The sequence below is a fragment of the Melanaphis sacchari genome, unplaced genomic scaffold (assembly GCF_002803265.2).
Source record: "Melanaphis sacchari strain LSU unplaced genomic scaffold, SCAv2.0 Contig7_pilon_pilon, whole genome shotgun sequence".
NCBI classification, from domain to species: domain Eukaryota; kingdom Metazoa; phylum Arthropoda; class Insecta; order Hemiptera; family Aphididae; genus Melanaphis; species Melanaphis sacchari.
This window is the reverse complement of record NW_020271560.1, coordinates 3,229,218-3,253,950: the sequence shown is the minus strand read 5'-3', so window position 1 is coordinate 3,253,950 and position 24,733 is coordinate 3,229,218. Positions and strand designations below refer to the sequence as shown.

General features: G+C 28.0%; 2 protein-coding genes and 2 non-coding genes across 4 annotated transcripts; 3 read left to right on the top strand and 1 right to left on the bottom strand.

Annotated features, from left to right (window-relative positions):
* Nucleotides 1-1,864: 1,864 nt before the first annotated feature.
* On the top strand, nt 1,865-1,936 carry Trnaq-cug. Its single transcript has one exon. It is a non-coding gene; the product is annotated as a tRNA-Gln (tRNA).
* A 2,585-nt stretch (nt 1,937-4,521) lies between these two features.
* On the top strand, nt 4,522-4,593 carry Trnaq-cug. The gene has a single exon. It is a non-coding gene; the product is annotated as a tRNA-Gln (tRNA).
* A 2,327-nt stretch (nt 4,594-6,920) lies between these two features.
* LOC112601838 lies at nt 6,921-8,404 on the top strand. Its single transcript, XM_025349653.1, has 2 exons — nt 6,921-7,086; nt 7,569-8,404. The coding sequence occupies exons 1-2, from the start codon at nt 7,033-7,035 to the stop codon at nt 7,959-7,961; spliced, it is 447 nt and encodes a 148-aa protein (XP_025205438.1). The 5' UTR covers nt 6,921-7,032; the 3' UTR covers nt 7,962-8,404.
* A 3,974-nt stretch (nt 8,405-12,378) lies between these two features.
* LOC112601721 lies at nt 12,379-18,352 on the bottom strand. Its single transcript, XM_025349470.1, has 4 exons — nt 17,950-18,352; nt 15,117-15,647; nt 13,297-13,911; nt 12,379-12,733 (listed from the first exon to the last, which is right to left on the bottom strand). Exons 1-4 carry the CDS (start codon nt 18,007-18,009, stop codon nt 12,473-12,475), a joined length of 1,467 nt encoding a protein of 488 aa, XP_025205255.1. The 5' UTR covers nt 18,010-18,352; the 3' UTR covers nt 12,379-12,472.
* Nucleotides 18,353-24,733: the final 6,381 nt, after the last annotated feature.

The window sequence follows — 24,733 nt, the reverse complement described above, 5'->3', positions numbered from 1 at the left end:
TTCTAAATTTTGTTAGAGTGTTGCATAGTCTGTGTGGAAAGATATTTTATGGGTTTGTAAATTGCCATTGTTTCTGCTGTGAATATTGGGTTTTGTATGCTAATGTTATTTATTAGTTATTACAAATTACAAGTCCAACTCCGTCGTTTGTGTGCATCAGTATATAATATGTATTCTGATATTCGCTGTTCGCTATTTGGATGTTCTTGCAGTAGGTATATTTTTGAACAAATTTTTATACATAGGCATTGTGTATTTTTTTTTTATATTCTGTTTGAGAAAGGTTAACATTGAATGTTGTAAATCATGTGGGAAAAGTGTATGGTTTTCTAATTTTTATCTTTTCTTTTTCGGCTCCTTATATATACATATATATATTAATTATACTTTGTAGCTGGATTATATATGATTTTTGTGGTTCTGGCAAAATTTAGTTGAAGTAATTTCTCTCTTTTGAGGTCGGGTACTCGATTATTATTTCGTTTGCAATATTTCTGATACGAACGAAATATCAACAAAACTGTCTATTTCTTCTTAAAACTGGCTCTAGATATCTAACAATTCAAATGAAGCCCAACGACTGGCATTTGATAGATGTCAAGTTGGAATATAATTTTCGCTACCTACTAAATATTTTCACATTAATATAATTTTTATGCTAAATGCCTAATTATTATTCCTAAAAATTAGAATTTCATTAAGTTTTTTTTTTTTAATACCTATTTAAAGTATTATGAGATTATTTTTTGCATTTTAAGGCGCTACGTAATGATAAAATATTAGAGATATGGTATTCACTTAAGCTATAGGTTAGGTTATGTTACAACATCTTCCATTAGAAATATCTTTCTTCGTAAAAAAGTAATTTTACAAAATGTTTTTCTGTCTAAGTAGTGTGTAATTTCAGGTAAATTTATTTTGGTGCTGTTCGAATAAACGGCCTATCATCAATGGCACAGGGTCTACAATATTATATGTAGACCGCATATCCAAACAGCAATAAAAAATAAAATTGACCCAATTATAATTTTTTGTATACGCGATATTATATAGTTTTGTATTTTCCATTTATATTCATTGTTATAAGTTCTTAAAGATAAAATTATTGGTATACCACAGTAAAATATATAGTGTAAGTTATAGATATTTAATAAGTAGGACTATGAATTTGTAGAAAAGTGCATTTCATTTTGGTAATTGTGAAACGTAATTTTGTAAGTATATAATTTGAATTATCATGTAACTACTGATGTACTTAACAATGAATCCATTCATGAAACTTTTATTTTGTATTTTTTGATGTTTTTAATTTTATAGTTCATTTTTTGCACTTTTAGGTCATATTTTCCTTTTTAAGTTTATTTCCCGGTATTTTTAATTATATTTCGTCAATTAACATCTTTGAAAACCTAATTATTAACAAAATAAATTCATAAAAATTTTTTTTTTAAATGTTTAAGACGGAGACGACACATATAGATTTTACTGATTGGATGTGTATTAATATCATAGATTTTGTCGAACATTGAAGATTTAATCAATGGTTAATGCAATATTGCTAGATGAGGGCCTTGCTAGTAATACGACAAGGGCGCTATAAATATTATGTATATAGTGTCTTGGTCATTTACACAGTTGTAAAAAGCGTCTACAGTCTAAAAAAAAATAATAAATACTATTTATAACCATGGGAATTCTAGAATTAACATTATTTTATAGAATCATAATAATTGTATTTTACCAGTAAATAATATTAATGAAAAAACACAATTATCACAAAAATAAATTTCGTGTTAAGGTATATTGTGTTCAAACACGTGGATTACAATTTAAATACTTATAAATGACCTTGCCAAGTTGTGGCGGTCCCATGGTGTAATGGTTAGCACTCTGGACTCTGAATCCAGCGATCCGAGTTCAAATCTCGGTGGGACCTTCTCTGTTATTTTGCATTTTTTTTTACACACAATTTAATTTACACTGTCCGTTTTTCATGCTATTTATTTTTTTTAAAGATTATTCGCTTTTTGTTACAGCGTAAAATTCGTAGTTATATTATATACAATATTTTTGAATGACAACCTAAGACTGATATAATAATATACGATGTGTATATGTTTATTTTTTATTCGTATATCAATTGAAAAAAAATTTCATTTTCTATTAGTGGTTGAGTGAAAATATATTTTAAATCTCAACTAAACACTATACTTACTTTACTTAAGTAATTTTTGTTGGTATTTTGAAAATAAATAACTACATTTAATAAGTGTAGTAAAGTTATCTAGAATTGAAATTAAGTTAATTTATGAATATAAACATATAATATTTTAATATATATTGTAATAAAAAAGTAGAAACTAAATAGCGATATACATAGTACCCATGGGCTCCCATTGGTGGAAGGGGGATGAGGTGAAGCATTTTTCTTTCCTAGAAAAATAGTATTAACTTTTATTTTAATAAATATTAACATGGATTATTAACGCTGAACGACTTGGACACGATAATAAGAAGAAATGTGTAGTTTTTGCTTACTGATACAAAATAATACATTTGCTTCTATTTTATTTTTTATTATTTTTCTGTACTTTTTTTATTGTACTCTAATTAACTAATAGTACCTACAATAAAAATATTAATCATAAAGATATTAGTATACAATTATAGAATACATTTTACACTTATAAGGTGATACAACATTATACCAATATTTAGTTTAAATTTTTTATTTACCACGTTCCCCTTCTCCTTAAAATTTTACTTATGAGTGTTCATGCTAGTATATCTTTAATCGATCTAAATCTAAATAAAAAGATCGATTTACAATTCATTGCCATGGATAGTGCGGATGTACTAAAATACTTTGTATCGAATATTGCACAGATATTAAGTAGACGCTATAGGGAAAAAATATGTCATAAAAACATTGTTTCGTACTTCAAGTAATACAGCTTATAAAAAAGGTTTACAATAAAAATATTTATTCATATAAAATAAAAATTATAGAGGAGAGTTTTATCTAGAAACATAAGTGATTAATTTATTTTATAATTCATGCAATATCATATTTTTGTAATAATACCATGTTCATAATAAACATAATATATATTATAATTTATAAATAATAATATAACGCTTCAGATAATACATTTACATTCTATTATAGTTAAAATAAATATCTTAAAATTGTGTTTAACATCACTTTTGTTTGATAAATAAAAAAGTGTAAAATCCAGGTAGCATAATACTATTATATTATAAGTAAATACCATTTATTTTAATTTGAGAAACTTACGTATTTAAATGAGAATGCCAGTCATTAAAACTGAGAATTCTTGGTCAAGTGTAGCTGGGTTTCCAGTACATTGCGTTAAATTATGTAGGAAATGTGCAGCAAATAGTTATGTAGGTATATATATGGCTATATGAGTGAAGTACGTTAAAGTATTATAGCTGCGATTCTTAACCTTGTCTAGATCACGGACCCCTGTTCAAAGATTTTTAGAAATCACGGACTCCCTTACCAATTTTTTTTTCGAACACCTTTCCTTTACAATACGTCACGTACTGACGTATGTTATGTGTTAATACTGTTAATAGGCTGCCACGGACCCCCGGCATGAGTATTAGGAACCCCCAGGTGGCCGCTGACCACAGGTTAAGAACCGCTGGTATATATTTACACTATTATTTTAATGATATAAATGTGCATGAAGTCGCTATGAACGGAATAAGAAATCAAGTTATAGTTGTCGACAGATTATCAGAAGCAAAGAATAAAGATTGATCTTAAACAAGATGATGCATTCCATCTAGTCTCTATTACTTTTTAACATTACGTTAAAAAAAGTGTGGGAGAAGCGTCCAAAGAAATAATTGAAGCTCGTAGGATTAAGATTGGTAAATGGTAAAGCACGAAGCCACACTCAGAAGAAATATGGACCGGAATGGGGGGGGGGGGCTTCAAGCTAGTTTTTTTTATACTATTATATATTATTAAAAACAAAATTAGGTACAAAATTACAAAAAAAAAAAAACATATTATACCATAGATTATATTATTGACACAATGACACGTATAGGTATGTAGTTAGAAGTATTATCTAATAAATATATTACTCAATTTCTCAATTTCTCATTACATTGATAATATTATAATAACATTAAATCTCAATAAGGAAATTAAATAATATCTATTAAGTGGATTATGAACAAAATTATTTTTTTGTTAAATAGATTCATATATTAAAATAATAAAGTAATATTACCTATAAGAATTTTCTTTTGTATTCAATACATACCTAATAAATAATTATTAAAATATTATAAAATAAATGAATGTTGCAAAATTATGTAATCATATAAAAAAATCTCTAATTTTGTGGTCTGTAGGCTATGGTTCTTGATTTCTTTGGCTTCTCGCCCCTCTCCCTTAATCCGAACTTTTATACAATAATATAAATTATAACCATTGTCCGTTTGTTTATAAAATTAAATATTATTCAAACTTCTCATTACGGTTCCATGGTGTAATGGTTAGCACTCTGGACTCTGAATCCAGCGATCCGAGTTCAAATCTCGGTGGAACCTTCGGTTTTTTTGCGTTATTTTTCGAATTTTATTCACTAATTCGGATCTAAAAGTATTAAAAAAATTTTAATGTTTAGAACGTTTAAGTGCATGAGTTATATAGCATTGAATTTTCAATAAAATGATATTGAAAAAATTGAATGATATTGTTAGCAAGAATGTAAAATACTCATAAAATGAATTTAAATATTAATTGTTTAGTGTTAAATTCGTAGCCTCATTAAAAATATCGTGATCGAGAGGGGGGTTAAATTATCATTTGGCAAATAAGTGTGAGCACTTATACGAGTCATTGGACATTTTTAATTTATGAAAAATGTCGTAATACGTACGATGTAAATCGTAAACGTAACCCTAGAAAATGTAATGGTAAGATTGGTCAAAAGTTAATTGTTTCGTTAGCAATACAATACGAAATATATATGATAATTAATAGTAAAAAGTCGGAGAACTCATTCTGCTGTATATCATAATTATCGAGTGTATGTACTCGTTGAGAATCGATATTTTTAGCGCTCAGTTCACCTAATTGACCTAATCATATTATCATAGGCGCACATTGGGTGTGAATTTAGGGGGTACTGCCGGTACTGGAATAATTTACAGTAAACAGATCAGTGGGGGGCTTTGCCCCCACACTCCCCTAATACCATAATAAATTGCATTCTAATAATTTTTAATTATTTTAATTACTATTAAAATGTATTTATATTATATTTATATATACAATAATAATATTAATAATAATAATACATATAATCACTAATTAATTTTAAACAAGATTTAATTTTCTGTTAAAAAATGCAAATTTTTATAATATGATTGCTGTTAATGTTCAACGTTTAGACGAAAACTGGAACAGTGGAACGTGCATTCATATAATACAGTCAATATATTATTAATCGTGAATTCATAAGCTACATATTGTCTATTTGTAATGGAAAAAAATTCCAACCCAATGAATCACAATAATTTTCAAATGATTGATAAAATACTGAAATAAATTTTACAGGAAACTGGGGGTGCTAAGCACCCCCCCTATGTGCGCCTATGCGTATTATTATAATTTATAAGACGTCCGGCAATCGTCTCGTACCATTCCGCCACCAACTGTGGTTATCCGTTGTATCCGTGTCCCTGGTACTTTCTCGGCCGATCGTTCTCCATGGATCGAGAACCATTGATGGGGCTTCGGGTCCTTCGGCTCGGTTTTCCCGGTATGTTGAGTGTCGGCGCTGGTGCTGGAGCTGCTTGTTCCGATTCCTCGGCCGGGTTGGTAGCTGGTCTTGTTGGTCATCGTGTCTTCTGATCTTCTGCTCTTCTGTGTTGTGTTTGAATTTCGATGATTGAAGAAGGACTTATTGAATAAATGACCAAAGTACCCGGTATATATACAGTAATCCGTACCGACTAGTAAATTATGAGTGTGCCGCCGTGCGTGCCCGTGCTTACTGTCGGTGCGGATTTTGTAACTGTGAGGTCACTTTTGTACTTAAGGCTATGGGTAGAGTGTTGTTCTCTTCGCTTTGACCTCCCCTATCCATGGCCGTACTTTGCTAGTCTATGTTACGGCCGGGTGAGCTTAAACCTCGCTTATATATCCTTAAAAGTGTCGTTTTCTTATATCTTGTTTTGTGATTAGTAGTCCTAAAAAGGACCGTTTTCTGATTGTGGTGGTTTGTAACGTTACAATAGGTAGTTTTCTAATGGCGATTAAGGTCGGGGACACGAAAACTGGCATGTGAAATTCATTTTACACCTTTACCTTGTCAGCAGACAATGGTTTTCAATTTTTTATACTACCTATATTAATATTTTTAGATTATAAAATAACAATTTTAATTTAAGTATATTTATCACTTTTTTTTCTGATTAGCTTCTAGCACAGTACAATATAGTGGAACTTATTTTAGAATTTATGACATTGTAATTATCCTCATTTATTTGATCATGAAATTGAATTAGAGTTAGACTATTGTTTAAATCTATATCTGTTTTTTAATTCGAATAATAAGTCCAGCACTGTAAAAATGAGATTGTCTAAGTTACAACTAGACCACAATGATCAGATAATTTACAGAAATATACAAAATAGTGAAATATTATAAACCTATTATAACTTGTAAGTAGTGTATGTGTATATTTATGTATAATACGATAATAATTAAACAATAGACAGATGGTACCCATTATTTAGTGAAAAATCAAAAAGACATGTTTGCAATCGTGTTACATTAGTGTTATTTGCACAAATGAATAATATTATCGAAACAACGTAAGTCATAACGTGTGTATCATAATATGTTCAACGTATATATGGTATTTAATCATTTTGATTTGAAGCGCATTTATTAATCGTTTTTCGAACGAATGATTTATATATTATTTAATTTATAATTTAAGTATGTTTAAAATAAACAATTATTATCATGCATTGTGATGAATTGTCAACAACTAATTACAATGTGTATCTGTTTGACTACATTCCAAATCGTAAGTAAAATATTTTCTTAGTATTACAATAATTATTTTCTTCTTTACATGTATACAAATATACATAAAAAAATATTTGGTTTCATAATATAACCCTTTAATTTATCTTTAAACCATAATACAGTTTTTAAATTATTTCAAAACGGTAAATTATTTTATTATTATGTCACAGACAACACAATATTGAACAAAACGTTTAAAAATATATTGAAAAATCGCAATTTCCTTTAAACGTACCTATTATAGTTTCATATTCAACCAAACGGTTTATTAAATATTATTATACTTACAGAAGTCCAGGTTTTAACACTGCATCGTCTCGTGATTCAATTCGTCAATATAAAAATAACGAAACGCTTTATTAAGCTGTACAAATTGTATATAATATCTCAAATTCTCAAACCAAACTGTATATGCGATGCAGTGTAAAAGACTAAATGTACATATTATTTTTAAACTTTAGAGCGTTTTGTAATTTGTAGGTGACCGGACAATTATCGGTTAGTCAGAGACTCGCTCTCTCGAGACGGTACCCGAATTCCATGCTGAGTCACGGCGTGTTGCGGCGGCCACCGGAGGGCTACCACTACGAAACGATGAAACACATCTTGAATACTTACCCGAGGAATTCGTATAAAATAAAGTACGGTTTAGAAAATATTGTTGGAAATAATAATCGCGGGTTGTCATCGGGCCCATCGGGGAGCTTCAAAAGGCCCAAAAATAGATCGGGAAAAAAAAAGTCCAATGACGACGATGATGGCGGTGGCGGCGGTGGCGGCGGCGGCGGCGACGGGGGTGACGGGACGTCGGATGGTTCAGAACCAGACCCGGATAATTTACCCCCAAATACGGAAAATATCGAGGAAAAATGAAGAGCGGAATAGACAGACGGCGCAATGGCATAGTTTTGTCAGCAGCTTTTCAAAAAATACTATAAAGAATGTTAAATTTTTTACTGCAGAACTCAAATTTTGTACCGTATAAGGTATCAATGGTGATTTGAATTGTTTTCGTTTCTTACTACACAATGATATTAATAATTTCCAGTTTTCAATATGTTGATACTCGATTAAAAGTCTATAATTACGTATTTAAATATTTAACATGTAACTGTTACCTACAATATTTTTTTAATATATACAATTTAAAAGACTTAGTTTTACTAAAAAAAAAAATGTGTATTTATTATGACTTGTAGTCAAGTGTGGTTACCTCATTGCAGTGCATTAGGTGTTAAATGGGTCACTGGTTAGATGTGTTAACATTTAATTCAATGAAGTATCATTGTATACGATTCTAAGTCGAAATGGTCAGTAATTTTATATAACTAAGTATATTTCACAAAATGTTTTTTTTTTTTTTTTTTTTTTTTTAATAAAGCTATTACAGTCATTTATTTTACTATTATAATGTTGCGTCCCGTTGAACAACGCCGATTCATATATCCACGCGGAAATGAGAATAATGATATAATAAATCTTTATTTAATTTATACCTACTTAGATATAAGAATACGCTATTGTAAGTACAAGATATTTGGTGAGCGGTGTTATGACCTGACTCTGAAATTATTGCCAAGACGAGAGTGTGAGTGATGTTACGACCTGCCTCTAAGCGTCTTGGATAGTTGGATATCCCTAATCGTCTGGTGAGCTCTGGCTCATGCGTTGCCTTTATAAATGGTCTTCATACAACGAGAGTCGGCGGCGAAGGTGGTGACTTACGAGTTACGATGACACGTGCACCCTCCCTCCGTGATTTGTATTTTGATAAGTGATAGCCCTCGGCTTCTCACTGTTGCGTTGTTTTCTGAGAAGTTCGCGTCGTATAGTTGTATCTAAATTGCTTAATTAAATATTACAATGCACACACCATCCGTCCAGGCTTCTCATTGTCCGTGTCATTCTTTTCACGAATCATGTGTCACCTCGTCGCGTGAATACATCTATTATAAATAATCAATATTATTACAGATACGTTAATATAAGTATTATAATGAAATATTCGATGTTATTACAGGGTCCGTAACAATAATACTACAATAGGTTAATTTAATTTTCACCAAAGACATTGTATTTATTAAATAATATTTGTCATTTAATATTGTTGATTCAATACCATCATTATCTAACTTTAGAATAGTACCTACTACCTATGAATAGATTTATTAATTATAGTATACAAGATGATATCATTGATATCATACAGTAAGTCTACATATTTTATAAATATAATTTTATATAATAATATTCATAACATACGTAAAACTTTCAAGTTCTCACGAATAACTTTTCTGAATAATAATAAAATAATGAATACAGTTTATTATTATTAAAATATTTAATTTAATCTAAATTTAAACTTCAAATAACTATAAAAAAATAAGTGTGGTAGTATATACTTAAGTTTTTTTTTTAATTTTTGCATAAATTATTTATGAGGAAAATTGTGTTTAATGTTTAATGTTCATACCTTACGTATAATATAAAAATTGAAAATTTCTCATCAAATGGGTAGAGGTGGTTTGGTCGAAAATATGGCCTGGCCTTCTTGAACCTAGGGAATACGTATATAAGGTAATATAGAAATATAATATAATAAAATAAAATACAACTCTATCAACTGGTAAAAATGTCATTGTGGGTAATATCTTGCTAAAAGATTGAACTCAATACCATTAGTATATTTCGTTAATAGATGAATATTTTAAATTTTTCTATAAATAATCTGATATAAATGAAAAAAAACATGTCGAATGGGTTACTAATGGAAATTTTTCACTTAAAGAATTTATGGCTGCTCTTTCAAAATCTGTTATTATTTCCAAATCATTACTTTGTTTAATATTGATATTTTTTTCAACACAAAATTCATTTAATAAATCAAATACTTGATCACATAGCTCTTCGTTTTTACCGTCCATTAAAGCAGATACTAATGGTACAAAAACTTCATCGGTTCTGAGTTTCATTGATTCGTAATCGTGAATAACATACAGTTCGGGAGAATGACAGTGTTGATCCGGAAAAAAACATTGAATTTTTATTTAGTTCATGTTTTTTTCATTTGTTCCAAAAGTTCGAATTTTTGCACCACACTAATTAATACAAATCCCATAAAATATGTATTTTCTGTTAGTTTTACGTACCATATCTTTGTTTTTTTTGTATATGAAATTATTTATATATAATAATATTTCTTCATGGATGCTAGGAACAATATCAATACTCATATTAAAATATAAAAATGTTATTTTAACTATTATATATATAAAAAAAAAAAAAAACACTATACGTATAGGTAATAAGTATTGAACCAAATGACTAGGACCGATACTGAATCGTCGATAAACACTGTTAAGTACCAACTACAATAAGCCTACATCTACAAAAATATTAGATAAAGTAGTCTGGAATCTAATGATTAACTTTACTTCGACCAAAAAACCCATTCGGCCACAAAAGATTTCGACCATATTAATAAAATATTCGACCATTCATTTTTCGACTATAAAACGATTCGATTACATGATATTTCGATCGTATTTAAAAATTCATGTACGTATATTATTATATAAGTATAGAAAATTGAAATATAAAAATTTGGTGAACATTTTAAATATCTACGGTTATTTATTTTTAAATGATAATAATAAACAAAAATTATTTGAGAAGAAATAGTTATACAGACGAATATCTAATTTTGTAAAAATTTGAATACGTCTTATTTTTATGCAATTCTAGTTAATTTTAATAATTAGATAATTAGATCAAATGCGGTCCAAATCAAAAAACAATATATATATACATATTATATTGAATTTATGTTTACATATTCTATGCGTTTTGAATGTTGTTAATTATTATCACAAAATTGAATAATCTGTGTTAAATATTAGGTACGTACATAAATTCATAAATATATTGTTAAATAATTATATCTCAATCAAAGTCAAGTAATAATAAACAAAAAATTACCAATGAATATAAAATTTTTAAACAAATCAAAATTATATCATAATATGTCCAACATATTATGATACACACGTTGATTTTTGTTGTTTCGATATTATTCGTTTGTACAAATAATATAAATGTAACACTATAGCAACACGTCTCTTTAGTTTTACACTGTTCTATAACCTATAGGTATGTCGTCATTCATTTGTTCAATTATTTTACATTTATACAATTTTACAAATTTTAACGACATTGAATATTCAAACGTATACCTTATAACTTATAACGCTATGTCATTTATCCAGTTTTGTTTTCCTGTTATTATTCATTAAATATTAATCACATAAATTTAAAATATTTTACTTTAACCTAATCTTTTTTTTTTTTTTTTGTACATTATAAAGTATAAGGTTCTTAAAATATTTAGATAAAGTTTAAGATATTTGTTGGCATTTAAAATTATCACCGTTTTTTTCTTTATATGTAAATAAAATATTTTATGCATAATTCGAGCATGTTCTGATATAAAGTTTGAAAATTAAATACAAGAGTCATCATAAATTGCACATACAGCGATTAAAAAAAATACTCAAGACACATTGTAATAATTTTCTTTTGTAGCTGTTAAAAGTTCAAATTTTGACAAAATTGAATATTACAAAAAAATAAAAATAATAATTTTATTAATTAACTATAAGCTGTGATAAAAAATATAAAATAGGGACTTACGCCACCGTATATTATGTATTATTATTTACTGAGTATAATCAAATTTTAAAAATATTTAGATTAATTTTAGCTATTTATAACATAAATGAATTCACACCAGTCGGTATTAACTTACAAGTTAATAACATCTATAGTACTTAATATTTTTATAATAAATACGATTTGTTTCGGCGACAATTATTGGTCTAAACAATATGGTAGTTAAATAGAAAAATAAATAACTGTAAATATAAAGTAAAATATTGGCCGATAGTACTCTAAATAGTACTCAGAATAGTTTTTCGTATTTTGTATCCAATGATTTATTACTCAATTCAAATTTTACACAACCATTACTGTGACCTATTCAATGATGAGGTACACTCGAAACTCGACACCTGTCATACCTACTATACAGCAGAGAGATTTCTTCAATTTTTTTTTATTTTCAGTGACATATACCTGTGTTTATAATTTATTTAATTTTAAATAATATGTTTTAAAACAATATGGACAAAACGAGTATAAACTTAAATGTCATATTTTAAAATGTTGTGCAAATGAATATATAATATACATAAATAAATTTATGGTTGTGGTTAATATTTAAATTAAAGCTTGATTTTAAAAATAAAACATTTGTTTATTATAGTTTTTATGGTATTTTATATGATTTAAAATGTAAAGCGACTGAAAATTACAATTGATTTCAACACTTAATTCATTGGTGACGTAGGTGTAGTCGTTAATTCTTCATTTTTTTTAAGTCCACTAGATATAAAAAAGTTCGTAATTTTGTTGAGATCGTCGATTAATTCATTTACTAGACTATAATCAAAGCGTTGATCAATGTCCAGTTCCTCTATTAATGCTTCAAATATTTTTCCATTGTTGGTGTGTGGATTTGGTAGCGTTGTTTGAATTTCATCAATTTTTTCCAGCAACTCTTCGCCATCAAGTGTTTGTACATAGTCAGGCTAAAACCAATAAATATACATATTATTATTTGCGATATTGAATTTAATGCGTTATTCAGTAAATGATTTCTTGTTTAATTTCTTAAAAATTTCTCAAGAAAACATTTATACAATTAAGGCTAGAACCTAGAAAAAATAAACTATTTCGTGAGAACTAAGTGATTTCCGTCATTCAGAATGGAAAGATCCATTGTATAGACATAGATTAGACAATCTCTGTAAAAATGTACAATCCAAGATTAATTAAAAGATTCATTGCTCCGATTAGAATTTAAAAGTATTATTAAACTGAAGTCTGTAACCATGTACTTAAAATAATATTATGTTACTTGTTCGCTATAAACTATGCGATGAAATCATCCATTATACAATACATAATATGTAACATGCTCATTTTATTTAAACGTTATTTGAATATTGAATTTTAAATACGTTATTTTTATATTGAATCAATAGAAAACTAATTGAAAATTTTTTAACAATTATAAAAATAATTTATACTGTTATGTTCATAGGGTATAGCGTACATGCTTTATACTTGTTAACTCGAATCAATAACTTACCTGTAAAGACATGGATTCTTGCATAATTTCTTTAAAATCTTCTTCGTTTACTTTGACATCGTAATCGATCATGTTTTCATTATCATCATCGTAATCGTAAGTTTCAATATCGTCGTCGTTTTCGTCGTCAATGTCAAATTCATCACTTTCATTCGACGAGGAGTTGCTATTGTAATCATTTTTCATCTCATTTATCATTTTATCAACATTATTTTCTCCAATTTGTAATATTTGATTAGATAATAGGACATGATCTGCTTCGTCACTTGTTGCTTGATGAATTAAATCAACGCCGTTTTCATACGCTTTTGTTAAGATTGTCTTGGTTGTAGGAGTTTGAGAATCTTCATTATATATATGTGTTACTATCGTCTCAATTTGGTCTTCATTGTTTTCAGTTTCGGGTTCGTCATAGCTACTCATAAAACCACCAAAATAATTTATATGTTTTTTTACTGTATCGAATATACTATGCGTTTCTTCCGATGATTTAGTTTTTTCTTCAACTGCAGAATTATCCGAAGAGTCTCCAAAATGTGATTCAAAGGCACCTTTCAACTTGTTGTAAATTCCAGTCGCATAATGAGCAATAGTAGCACCAACATTGGATTTGGTCTAAAAGTGAACACAATATTATTATTTTTGTAAAACAAGCCAGGAATTTCTAGAGATACTTGAAAAAATTGACATTTATTTTATTGTGTAATAAAAATTAAAAAGAAAAAAAATTATCAAAATTCAAAAACATAGAATTTATAAACAGTATACCTACACAGGAATTAGCAATAGTGGAACTTCGTCAAATGTCAGTCAAATGGGAAGAATATTTTAAAAATTAAATTTATTGATATTGACTACGACTATCGTGAAAATTTTACTTTTAATACTCGTACAAGTGTTCATGATAATTAAATAATTTGTTTTAAGAGAAATAAGTTTTATCCTATAAGGCAGTGTCTCCCATAGTGGGCATTTTTTAATTTTGATGGCGGTATTTCTGTCATATGTTATTAACACTCTGTATGTAGATATTGTTAAATATAATGTGGTAAGTATTTTATTACTGTTAACAGGTAGAGAGAGTGACACGGTTTCACGATCTGAAAGAATTCGCTGTGTGGACAGTTTTCGGGTCGAGCGAGCCCCTACCGTGTTTCGCTGTTAGTAGATTAATTAGTGTTGTACTGTCCGAGCATCCCGCAGAACTCCATATTTTACTTTATTTTAAGTCTGTAAACCTTTTAAAGTTTCTGTGTAACTGATTGATAAATTAAAAGTATAGTGAATTATTGAAATACGCATTAATTTATTTGCGAGCGATTCGGTTGTGAATACGTCCATAACACTGCACGTATACTTTTATAGAATATGACTACATGACTTTATACCGTTGTGAAATGTCTAACTGCGACGTTACGTTTTTATAAAATAACAAATTTAATTTAGTTTTTAAAAATGTATCGATTTCGGCATACAATATTATGTAATAATATAATTATTGTATTTGTTTACATAAAAAATTGTTAAAGTATAAAAACTCATAGTTAATAGACAGTAGACCAATTTAAATACCGATGTATGCAAATAAAACTATTTACGTCTTACATAATTTCGGGTACCTACAACCATTAGACCGTACAACTATAAAAAATTCAATATCGGTTTTATTATATTTTTTAATTGATAGGTGTTATTAGATTTTTGAAAATCTAATACATGGTGTCGAGTAAAAAAAGATTGGTAATTACTGCGAAATATGCATAATATAATAATAGGATTTAGCACAATATACTTATAAATATAATATAATATATACGTACTGGACATTCAGCGCTTGAGTAGTTATTGATCCCTTGCGTGGTGAGTGCCGCCACATTCAAAGACAACATGAGCAGGTCACGCTGAGACAAGTTAGGTATGACGTACATGGCCACCTTGCACACTAGGGGCATGTACGGAGCGGCCTCCACCATAGTTCTCTTCACATCCGGCCCGATAGTCAAGACGTACGTCATTTCCGATTGGGCGGAGTTAAAGAAGTTCCTGTAGGCCGCCCCGATATCCGACGCAGTTTCAACTATCTTGGTATTGACAGCAGAGATCGTGGTATCGGTGTCTGCGTCCGAAGTCGCGATCGTACTGTCGGTGACCGTTTCCTTTTTACTGTCTTCAGCAGACTCGATAAACGGAATTTTCATCGAGAAATATCCCCGTTTTCTCCTTAAATATAAGTCGTTAACGCCCTCGAGATCTTCGATATGGTACGACTTCGGGTCGTAGGTTAATACGTCCGACATTGATTCCCAGTGATAATTGCTTAGATCAATATCGTTTATGTGAATCCCGTGCACCTATGATACACGTACGCGAGATATAACATTATTATTATTATTATACGTACAGCTCACAGATATAAAACGAAAATCAATCATATTAATATAATATATTATAATATATTATATTGTCGTCTAAATAATATATAGACAAGAGTACCCCGCATTTATGTGTGTATGTACCTACCGCATGATTTGCGTTTAACAATAAACCCCCGTAATTTAATCAGGTTTTTGTGTTTTTCTTTACATTTAACCTAAGTATTATAAGTCGATATCATGGCCAATGTCTCCTAGATACTTACTATGTACTTAAAGAACATTACTTTAAAAAAAAAAAAAAATATTAATTTTATATAATAGGAATTCTTTGTATTTTATTTGATTATTTTTCTTAAAATCTATAACAGTTTAAATTTAATATTCTGATTCTAAACAAAACCCCACATACACCTGAGATTAATTTATAGTTATATAAATATAATATATACATTTATGGTATATTTCCCTTTATATTAACTAATACAATAATAATTGGTCCAAATAAATTCCTTTCTCCTCTTCTCAGCATTTATCTTAAACTATCATTAAATATATACGTAATGATAACACATGAACCCTAAACGCACTCGAAGAAGCCGTAATGTAGTTTTTCGATATATATATATATATAATATTATGATAAGTTTATTTTACTACCCGCAAGTAAGCATTATTATCCACCAGTATTATTATGTATATATATATATATATTTACTTTTATACTTTTTAATATTAAAAGGTTTGGTTCTTTCTTTTATCTTTTTCGTCACTATAATGCCTATAAAAAGAACTCAGCTTTCTCGACAGACTGCTACTGCAAAGCCGGCTGCGACTATTACGTAGCCGCTTCGTAGGTAGTAGAAATTTTCCTTCAAAGTTGCTTTAATAGGAGTCGGGTAAGTAACTCATTTTAAAAATAAAATTGAAATTGATCGCGATTTAGGAGAAAGAGTGAATAGCATTGAGGATTTAATATCGAAAGTTTACCCTGATATCGTCGAAATAGAAAATAAAGATTATCGGATGTGTCAAAGGACAATATTGGTGGCGAGAAACAGTAGTGTTCCATTAATGACCTAATTTTAACTAAACGTCCGGGAGATATAGTTACCTATACATCTATTGATAATGTAATGAATCAAGAAGCTGCGATCCATTACACACAGGAGTTTCTTAATTCTTTAAACTCGAGTGGCCTTCCCCCACATTTCCTCAAGTTAAAAATAAGTGCCCCAATAATTTTCCTTAGAATTCTCAAACCATCAAATTTATGTAACGGTGACCGACTTCAAGTCAAATTTCTTCGCAATAACGAAATCGTTGTAATAGTTTTGACTGGTCCAGCAGTTGGTCAAACAGTGTTTACACCTTGCATACCTATGATTTCAAATGATTTACCTTTTAATTTTAAAAGAATTCAATTTTTCGTTAAGTTATCTTTTGCCGTAATAATCAATAAATCACAGGGGTAAACATTTAAACACGTAGGAATCGATTTACGTCAAGAATGCTTTTCACGCGGTCAACTATATGTCGCGTTGTCAAGATCGGGTTGCGGAGAAAATCAGTAGGTATATTCATCTGCCACAAGAAAATAAAACTAAAAATATCATTTAGGCAGAAGTACTTTAAAATATATTCTTTTAAAGATTTCTTAATTGTGATCATAATAATAGAAATTGACGCGGAAGAAGTCGCGGGCAACAGCTATATTTATTATATAATGGAAGATAATAATATAATTTACGAATTGTTTTTATTAATTTACTTATGTAATGATTAAAATAAATAAAATTCTAATATATTGATTCAAAAACTTTTTTTTATTCGGTAGTAAAAATAAATGAGAATTTTTGTTTAACATTGATAATAATTTCAACACGCATACGAATTACGAAGGAATGCATCGTTACTGGTCGGCGGGCAACGTATAAATAAAACATAATATTATAGTAGGCACTTTTAATGGGCAACGAAGTGCACGGGATCAGCTTTTAGTGGATAAATATATAAAACAGCCAAGAAAAAAAAGAGGGCATAAAATATGTGTACAAAAAAAAAAAAAAGGAATTACTATTATGAAGCGTATCTTAACTATTAAGAGCGTCTTTGAAAATTGTGACTTCTACCCCCTCATCATCAACCACAAATGAAGATTCAAGATCCACTCTAGTGTATCCAAAGGATTTGAACATCTATTTAAATAATGAATACATTGATCGTAAAATGCATTACACATATATAGGCTAGAGGTGATATATAGGTGATTTCGACTTACAATGTAGTTGCACGCGATCACGAAGACGAACACAACTGCATAATGGTGAAAATGTTTCATGATTCGTCGGTGCAGCGAATGAGATGTGGTGTATGAATACCTATGTTGTAGATGATATGTTTATTATATTACTAAAATATTTAATACAATTATTAAATCATATTGCAGTCGACCGTTAATGCGTTGTAAATTTATAATATACGGAAGAATATTCGCATAAGCTCGAACGAACAATTACGAAGTAACAGAGAATGAAATATAATAAAACCGAAAAAAAAGTCAGATTTCGTGCAGTCATTCGAGTACGGCACGATGTAAAATATCGAAAAACATAGGCAATACACAATTATTATTATAATATAGTCGTTAGTGTCATTTATCTCGTCCATACGGTTTTGCGACTCTATAATCTAGGTAACAAAGTATTATCCATTTGTACAAACACAAGTATTAGGTAAGCAACACACATAAATTATAAAGGTACGCATGTCAAACTGTGACATTTCAATTTTATTATGTGACGCAAATGTATTTATGTATACTTGTATTTTTTAATTTTTTTCATAAACAAAATCCAACTCAATTTGCATGTATCCACGATCATGTTTATCAATCGTAATTACATTATAAATGTGTTCACCTGTATGAGTAGTATTATTAGTATTTACATTATGTCGTACTGCACCGTGGTTTACCTAGGTGCATAAAATAATAGGATGGTAGGTACGCAAATTAACGTACACTGCCACTTGTAATATACTACAAACATGTCTTCGAGCTCAATTAATAAGAAAAACAAATACATACTATGTATACGATAAACTGCAATTATTACAAAGAAATCATATAAAGTACGGTAAACAGTAAGATCTTGTGTTTTGGTACATGTGACTATTTTAAGATAAGTTAAACAATAAGCTTATTGTTATAAGTATCTCAGTAAATTTATTTTTTATTTTTTAAGTTGGTGTTTATATATATATATATATATTAATAAGCGTAATCTTATATTACTTACTTTTATGACATAATTTTGTTAAAATATCTTATTTTTTAATATTTTGTAGAAAAGCTTTAGTGTTTCAATGAAAAGCATTAGAAAATACGGTTCAAATTTTAAAAATCTAAAGTTTATTATTAATCCATTTGCCTAAATTTAAAATCTAGCTTAATTTAAATTTAAAATAACCTACATATAATCATATAATATTCAATGATTTTAATACAATATCCTGATTTACTTACCATTTAAAAAGTAAAAGGTTGATTTTTATAGTTGGTGAAGAGATTAGTCAATTCTAACTAATTCAGAGGGATTATATTATATGTAAATTATAAGTTTAATAACAATAATAACAATATAAATAAACTAGATTTGATTTATCAAAATTTTCTTTAAAAACTTTGACGAGTTATGATTTACAATTATAGGTATAAACCTACCTATACCTAGTATCCACTACTACATCAATTGGTTTAAAACAATAGTTAGTAATAGATGGCTCACGGAAGGGAAACAACTAGACTGCCAAAAATATATTTTTTTAATGCTGGTTTTCCGCACATATTAGCTTATAGGTAAAATATTTCTTGGGTAAGTACATAAAATGTAAAATATTGGCCATAAAATTAACCACCCTATTTTGCTCTACATACACACGTGCAACTTCGTTCTATTCAAAACGACGTTTTTAAAAAATGAATGTTGTTCAAGATTAACTGATCTTTACCTTAAAAACACTGCGCGTTAATTATTCTCCAAGAGTATCAAATTTTTTAATAACTGGCTCAGGACAAGAAATGTAATTTCTATCATTAAACCTTTTAATATAAAACTGTATTGTTTTAGTATGTAACTTTATAAGTGTTATTATATTATATTAAATAATTTGCTTTAAACAGCTTAAAGTTTATTTTTAACACAAAAACATAAAAATAAATACACTAATTGTTAAATAATATTTCAATTTTTTCTGGTATTCTAAAATTTTTTTTTCGAATTATCTGGATCGCTATAGAATTTAATTACCGACCCCTGAATCTTGCAGGTATAAAAGATAAATGTAACAAGTAAAAAGTTTAGTATCATATAGCATTTTATGTTTCTAAATTTAATAAACTTAGTATAAAATTACACATCGATCGTCAATCAATAATGTTATCACTGTAAATAAATGACAATCACAATGTATTGTTATTGACATAACGATACCTGTACTAACATTTGTCTACAAGTTGAGAATTGCAGTCTAACTCAATAAAACCATAAAATATGTCTAAATTGAAAACAAGTCATATGAATTATATTATTATAACAATTCTCTAGCTCAGGGGTTCCCAACCTTTTTATCATCGAGTACCACCAGACACTTTTATAATCAATACGCGTACCACCTCAATTTTAAAACTAAATTAGGAGTCAAATTTTTTTAGCGTATATTTTTATTATTCATTCAATTCTTTACATTTTTATTATTTGATATTTATGAAAGTAAAAAAATCATAATTTTTAGTTAAATCTAAATATTTAAATTTTAAATTACAATTTTCAAATTAATAAAAAAAAATAATAAATATAAATAATAATAAAATTAAATAAATAAAATTAATGTGATATTTGTTGTTGTTTATTTTTTACAAGGTCATCAATATATCATATTATATAAAATATAATATAAATAACACAAACGTTAAAACACTTAAAACTATAAGAATGCGCTTTATCGATAAGAATAGATTATCTAAAATTCTAAATTGCTACAATTACAAACCCCATGTTATCGACATTAAATTTATTTTGATAAAATAATAATTTTATAAAATTAGCTAATATCAAATAAACTAAACTAAATAATATTGAATGCAAATAGTAATAAAAAAATTTCTTCGCGTACCACCTACGAGCCTTCCGCGTACCACTAGTGGTACGCGTACCACGGGTTGGGAACCTCTGCTCTAGCTAATGCTTGAAAATGTTATCACAACTAATAATAAAATATGTGATTTGTATTTTTATCAATAGATAAATAGCTTAAAAAAATAATCTTGGTCATCCACTCGATCAGTTATACAGGTATTTTTGACTAAGAATTAGGATAAACAGTATCTATTTTATTGATTATAATTTTATTAAGTATGTAATTATATCTATCTCATTTTCATTTTGAATAGTAAATTAATTTTATAAATAAAAATAATTTATTGTGATAACATAGGTTTTTCAGTTAATTTGAAAAGTTGCAATTGTACTGTTTTCTATAGTAATTAAAAGTGATAAATTAATAATTTTTTGGTTAATTACTCAATATTTAAAATTATTTTAAATATAAATAAAAGATTAAATATTATTTTCTTTTATTTAATAATTTAAACAATTTAGTAGATACAAACGAGTAATCACCAATACCTCTATTATGCAGTAATAAGAAATATGCATTTTTAACAAAACATTTAATTATTATTTTTCATGTGACTATAACTTAACATTCTTAACGTTGACTTAACTAATTCAATTTAACTGATTTAATTACCTAATTTTTTTATCTTAAGATATTGTCACGGAAAAAGTGTTATAAGAATTTATATTATATCATCAAAATTATGTTATATTTGAATAATTGCATATTCATGGAAGTGATGTGCTATGTATTTGCAAAAATTAATTACAAAATTAATTATTATTAGATAATCTGTAACGGTATTGGGCGCGTTATAAGTCGTCCATGTTACAGTGGCTACAAATACACGTTTGGTATTACTAAAAGAGAAAAATTACTAACAACAATATAAATTTATAAAAATATACCTAGAAGTATAGACTGACAGATAGCCTCTTCTCATAATCAATTTCAACATATACAATGATTTATCACTGAATTTTTATTTAATGACAGTTCCCAACTCAATGACGTAGTACACTATACGTGTCTTAAATATTGTATACCTATTCTTTTTAGTAGTGCAAGTTTCATAGTTACCTAATTAATATGTTTTTTTTAATTTTTTTTTTAAATATACACATTTAAATACGAGTTACAATTTTTTTTAATTTAAATTTATCATAGATTCAATCCTCGTTTTCTTATCGATTGTTCGTTAGCTTCTGATATTCTTGTATTTATGTATTTTACATTTGTACTCGTATCTATACTTCATTCGTCGAGAGAATGTGGTTATTACTTCGTGCATACAAATACGATGAGGAGTGCGAATTTGGGTGTTTGTAGCATGATTAGACTGTCTTGACTTATGTCAATTAGTAACCACATTTTCTTGGCGAGTAGAATTATTATGATAAGATAAAATAGTAAAATTTATGTAATTATCGACAGCATAGAACACTTTAATAATGTACCTATTTTGCATACATTATACGCCGAGCAACATTTTATGTTTCTACAAGTCAGTAAATATGTATGTAAAATAATATATTATTACTATTTGTATAATATAGTAGTGTACACTTCATTAATATCAGTATATACAATGATTTTGATAACATAGTAATATAGTATACTGAGAAGGTCTTTTGTAGATGTGTTCTACAGAACATGTGGTCTTCTGTGGGTGAATTGAGCGACCACCCAGGGTGCCATCAAAGTTAGTTAATATAGCTCAAATTGTGTCAAACTGCATACAATAATTAAAATAGAATTTTGATTATTAAAAAAACATACAATGAAATTTTTAAATGGGCAAAAAATGTATTCGCTTGCCGAAGTAGTCTCGTTTTATCGCTTTCTTTGTGTATCAGTACCAACTAAAGTAAAATATTATCGTTGTTGACACAAAAAAACCTCCCACGTACTAAAACCTGATAATTTAGGAGATACAAAAAACGTTTTAATAATTTACAATTTATCAATGATAAACAAAAATAAATTTTATTACTGTCAAAATTTATAGTTGTATAATTTCGAAAAAAAAAATTGAAGTAATTGTTCATTTAGTTCAATCTCAATTTGGTTGAATATAAAGTAGTAGTACATTATTAGGGAGTATATAAATAATAATTCGAAGAAATGTAAATTAATTAAAGATTTTTTGGTTTGCCGTATTTGTCACCTAAAGAAATATAAATATTTTCAAATTGTATAGCTTTTGCTCCGACCAATGAATTATAATTCTTTGATTGTGTTTTTGCAACATAAATATTACCTAAATTAAATTTCAACTCATCCCTGTTGGCAAAAAAAAACTAGATGACCTACCCAGACCATCGAGTGGATCTGAAGTTTTTCATAGACATTTTAATAATCAATTAAACAACCCTCATCCACATATGTACTAAGTAATTAATGTAATTTTAAATATTCAATCAGAAACTGAACTTAAATTTAATTTAATAAAAATAAATAGAAATAACTATTATCTAAAATAATGAAAAATGTATTAATAAAGTATTCAAATAATGTAATTGACCAATTGAATTACTTGGAACAAATGCGTAACCCCTTCCAAGGTAACTAAAATAAATATAAACAAATAACAAATCAAATGATTGCTCCCTTAATAGTCTGCAATCGTACTTATCTCTTAACATACAGAATACCAAAAAATACATTTTTAAAATATTCACTGACATGCAGTCTTAGGACTGAATAAGTTGGAAAAGAAATGTGTGAGAAAATCAGTTGTAAAATTATGTGCTTACTATACTGATCGTCGCGGGGCTCTATTATTTCTGTTCGTATTGCATACTCCCGTCAAATACGCATCGGTCATTATTATAAACAACAACGTGTGCTAAAAAACTTTAAGTTCGCAATTGACTCCGCTCTCCATTCTTCACAATTAACATATTATAGCACTGACCTACTTACGTATAAGAAGCAACATATGATATATCAATAGGTGGCAATAAGTATATAAGTCAGTAACATACAATGCAACACGTAACCCATATAGCTATTGAACGAATAATTCAAGGTCTTGATTACCCTTCCACCTTTTTAACTATAGGTATGACGCCACTACACGCCATACAATACGCATCAACTTCAAGTAATTATTTATGTAGGTACTTAACCTGTAGTTAAAATCGACGAGTTTTGAAACTACGACCAAAGTTTAAAGTAGATCTAATCCATAATTTATCAACTGCAACATAACTATCTATTTTGCCTATAATTAAAAAAGTTTCAGTTGCACTGCAATATATATTTATTTTTTTAAACGAAGAATGTTATACAAAAAAATGTAAATTCTTACGAATTTGACTATGGATTTTTAATTGATTGGCAATTATTATTTTAAAACTTTTAATCTCACGCACAAATTTTATTCAAAAGTTAAAAAAATTGTGAACTGCCTATAAAAGTTAATCACGCATGTGGCATTAAACAATTTAATTTGTGCTGCTAACAACTCAACTGAACAGCAATAATTACAACATTATAATATGCATTGACTTTGTGATCGTATTTGATGTTAAAATAAAAATAAAATAAAATCTAATTTTTAGTTTTGTTGTTATTAATCTAATAGATATTCGAAGACATTCAATGACAATTGACAAGTAAGTGTTTTAAGTAATTTTATTGTAAATTAAGTAAAATTACTGTTTAATAACATTGTGTGCAATGTTTATAGATACAGTAATTAACTATGTACCACTGTGTAACAGAAGCGACATAGTTTACTTTAAAGGTGTGTTTAGGAAACCATATAAACTGTAAGTAATTAAGTGAATTTACTTAAAACTTAAAAGTGATGCGGACCTAAATATTTGATTAAAGCCTAAAGACGACAGAAAAATATTTATAAATTTATGTTATTACCTACT

Excerpts from the sequence above, each read along its gene's own strand:
- LOC112601838 (XM_025349653.1), top strand. The coding sequence starts at position 7,033 with ATGAATTGTCAACAACTAATTACAATGTGTATCTGTTTGACTACATTC. Across the intron at positions 7,087-7,568 it reads GTTTGACTACATTCCAAATC|GTGACCGGACAATTATCGGT; the intron begins GTAAGTAAAATA and ends TGTAATTTGTAG.
- LOC112601721 (XM_025349470.1), bottom strand. The coding sequence starts at position 18,009 with ATGAAACATTTTCACCATTATGCAGTTGTGTTCGTCTTCGTGATCGCG. Across the intron at positions 13,912-15,116 it reads ACTCAAGCGCTGAATGTCCA|ACCAAATCCAATGTTGGTGC; the intron begins GTACGTATATAT and ends GTTCACTTTTAG. Across the intron at positions 12,734-13,296 it reads AAGAATCCATGTCTTTACAG|CCTGACTATGTACAAACACT; the intron begins GTAAGTTATTGA and ends TATTGGTTTTAG.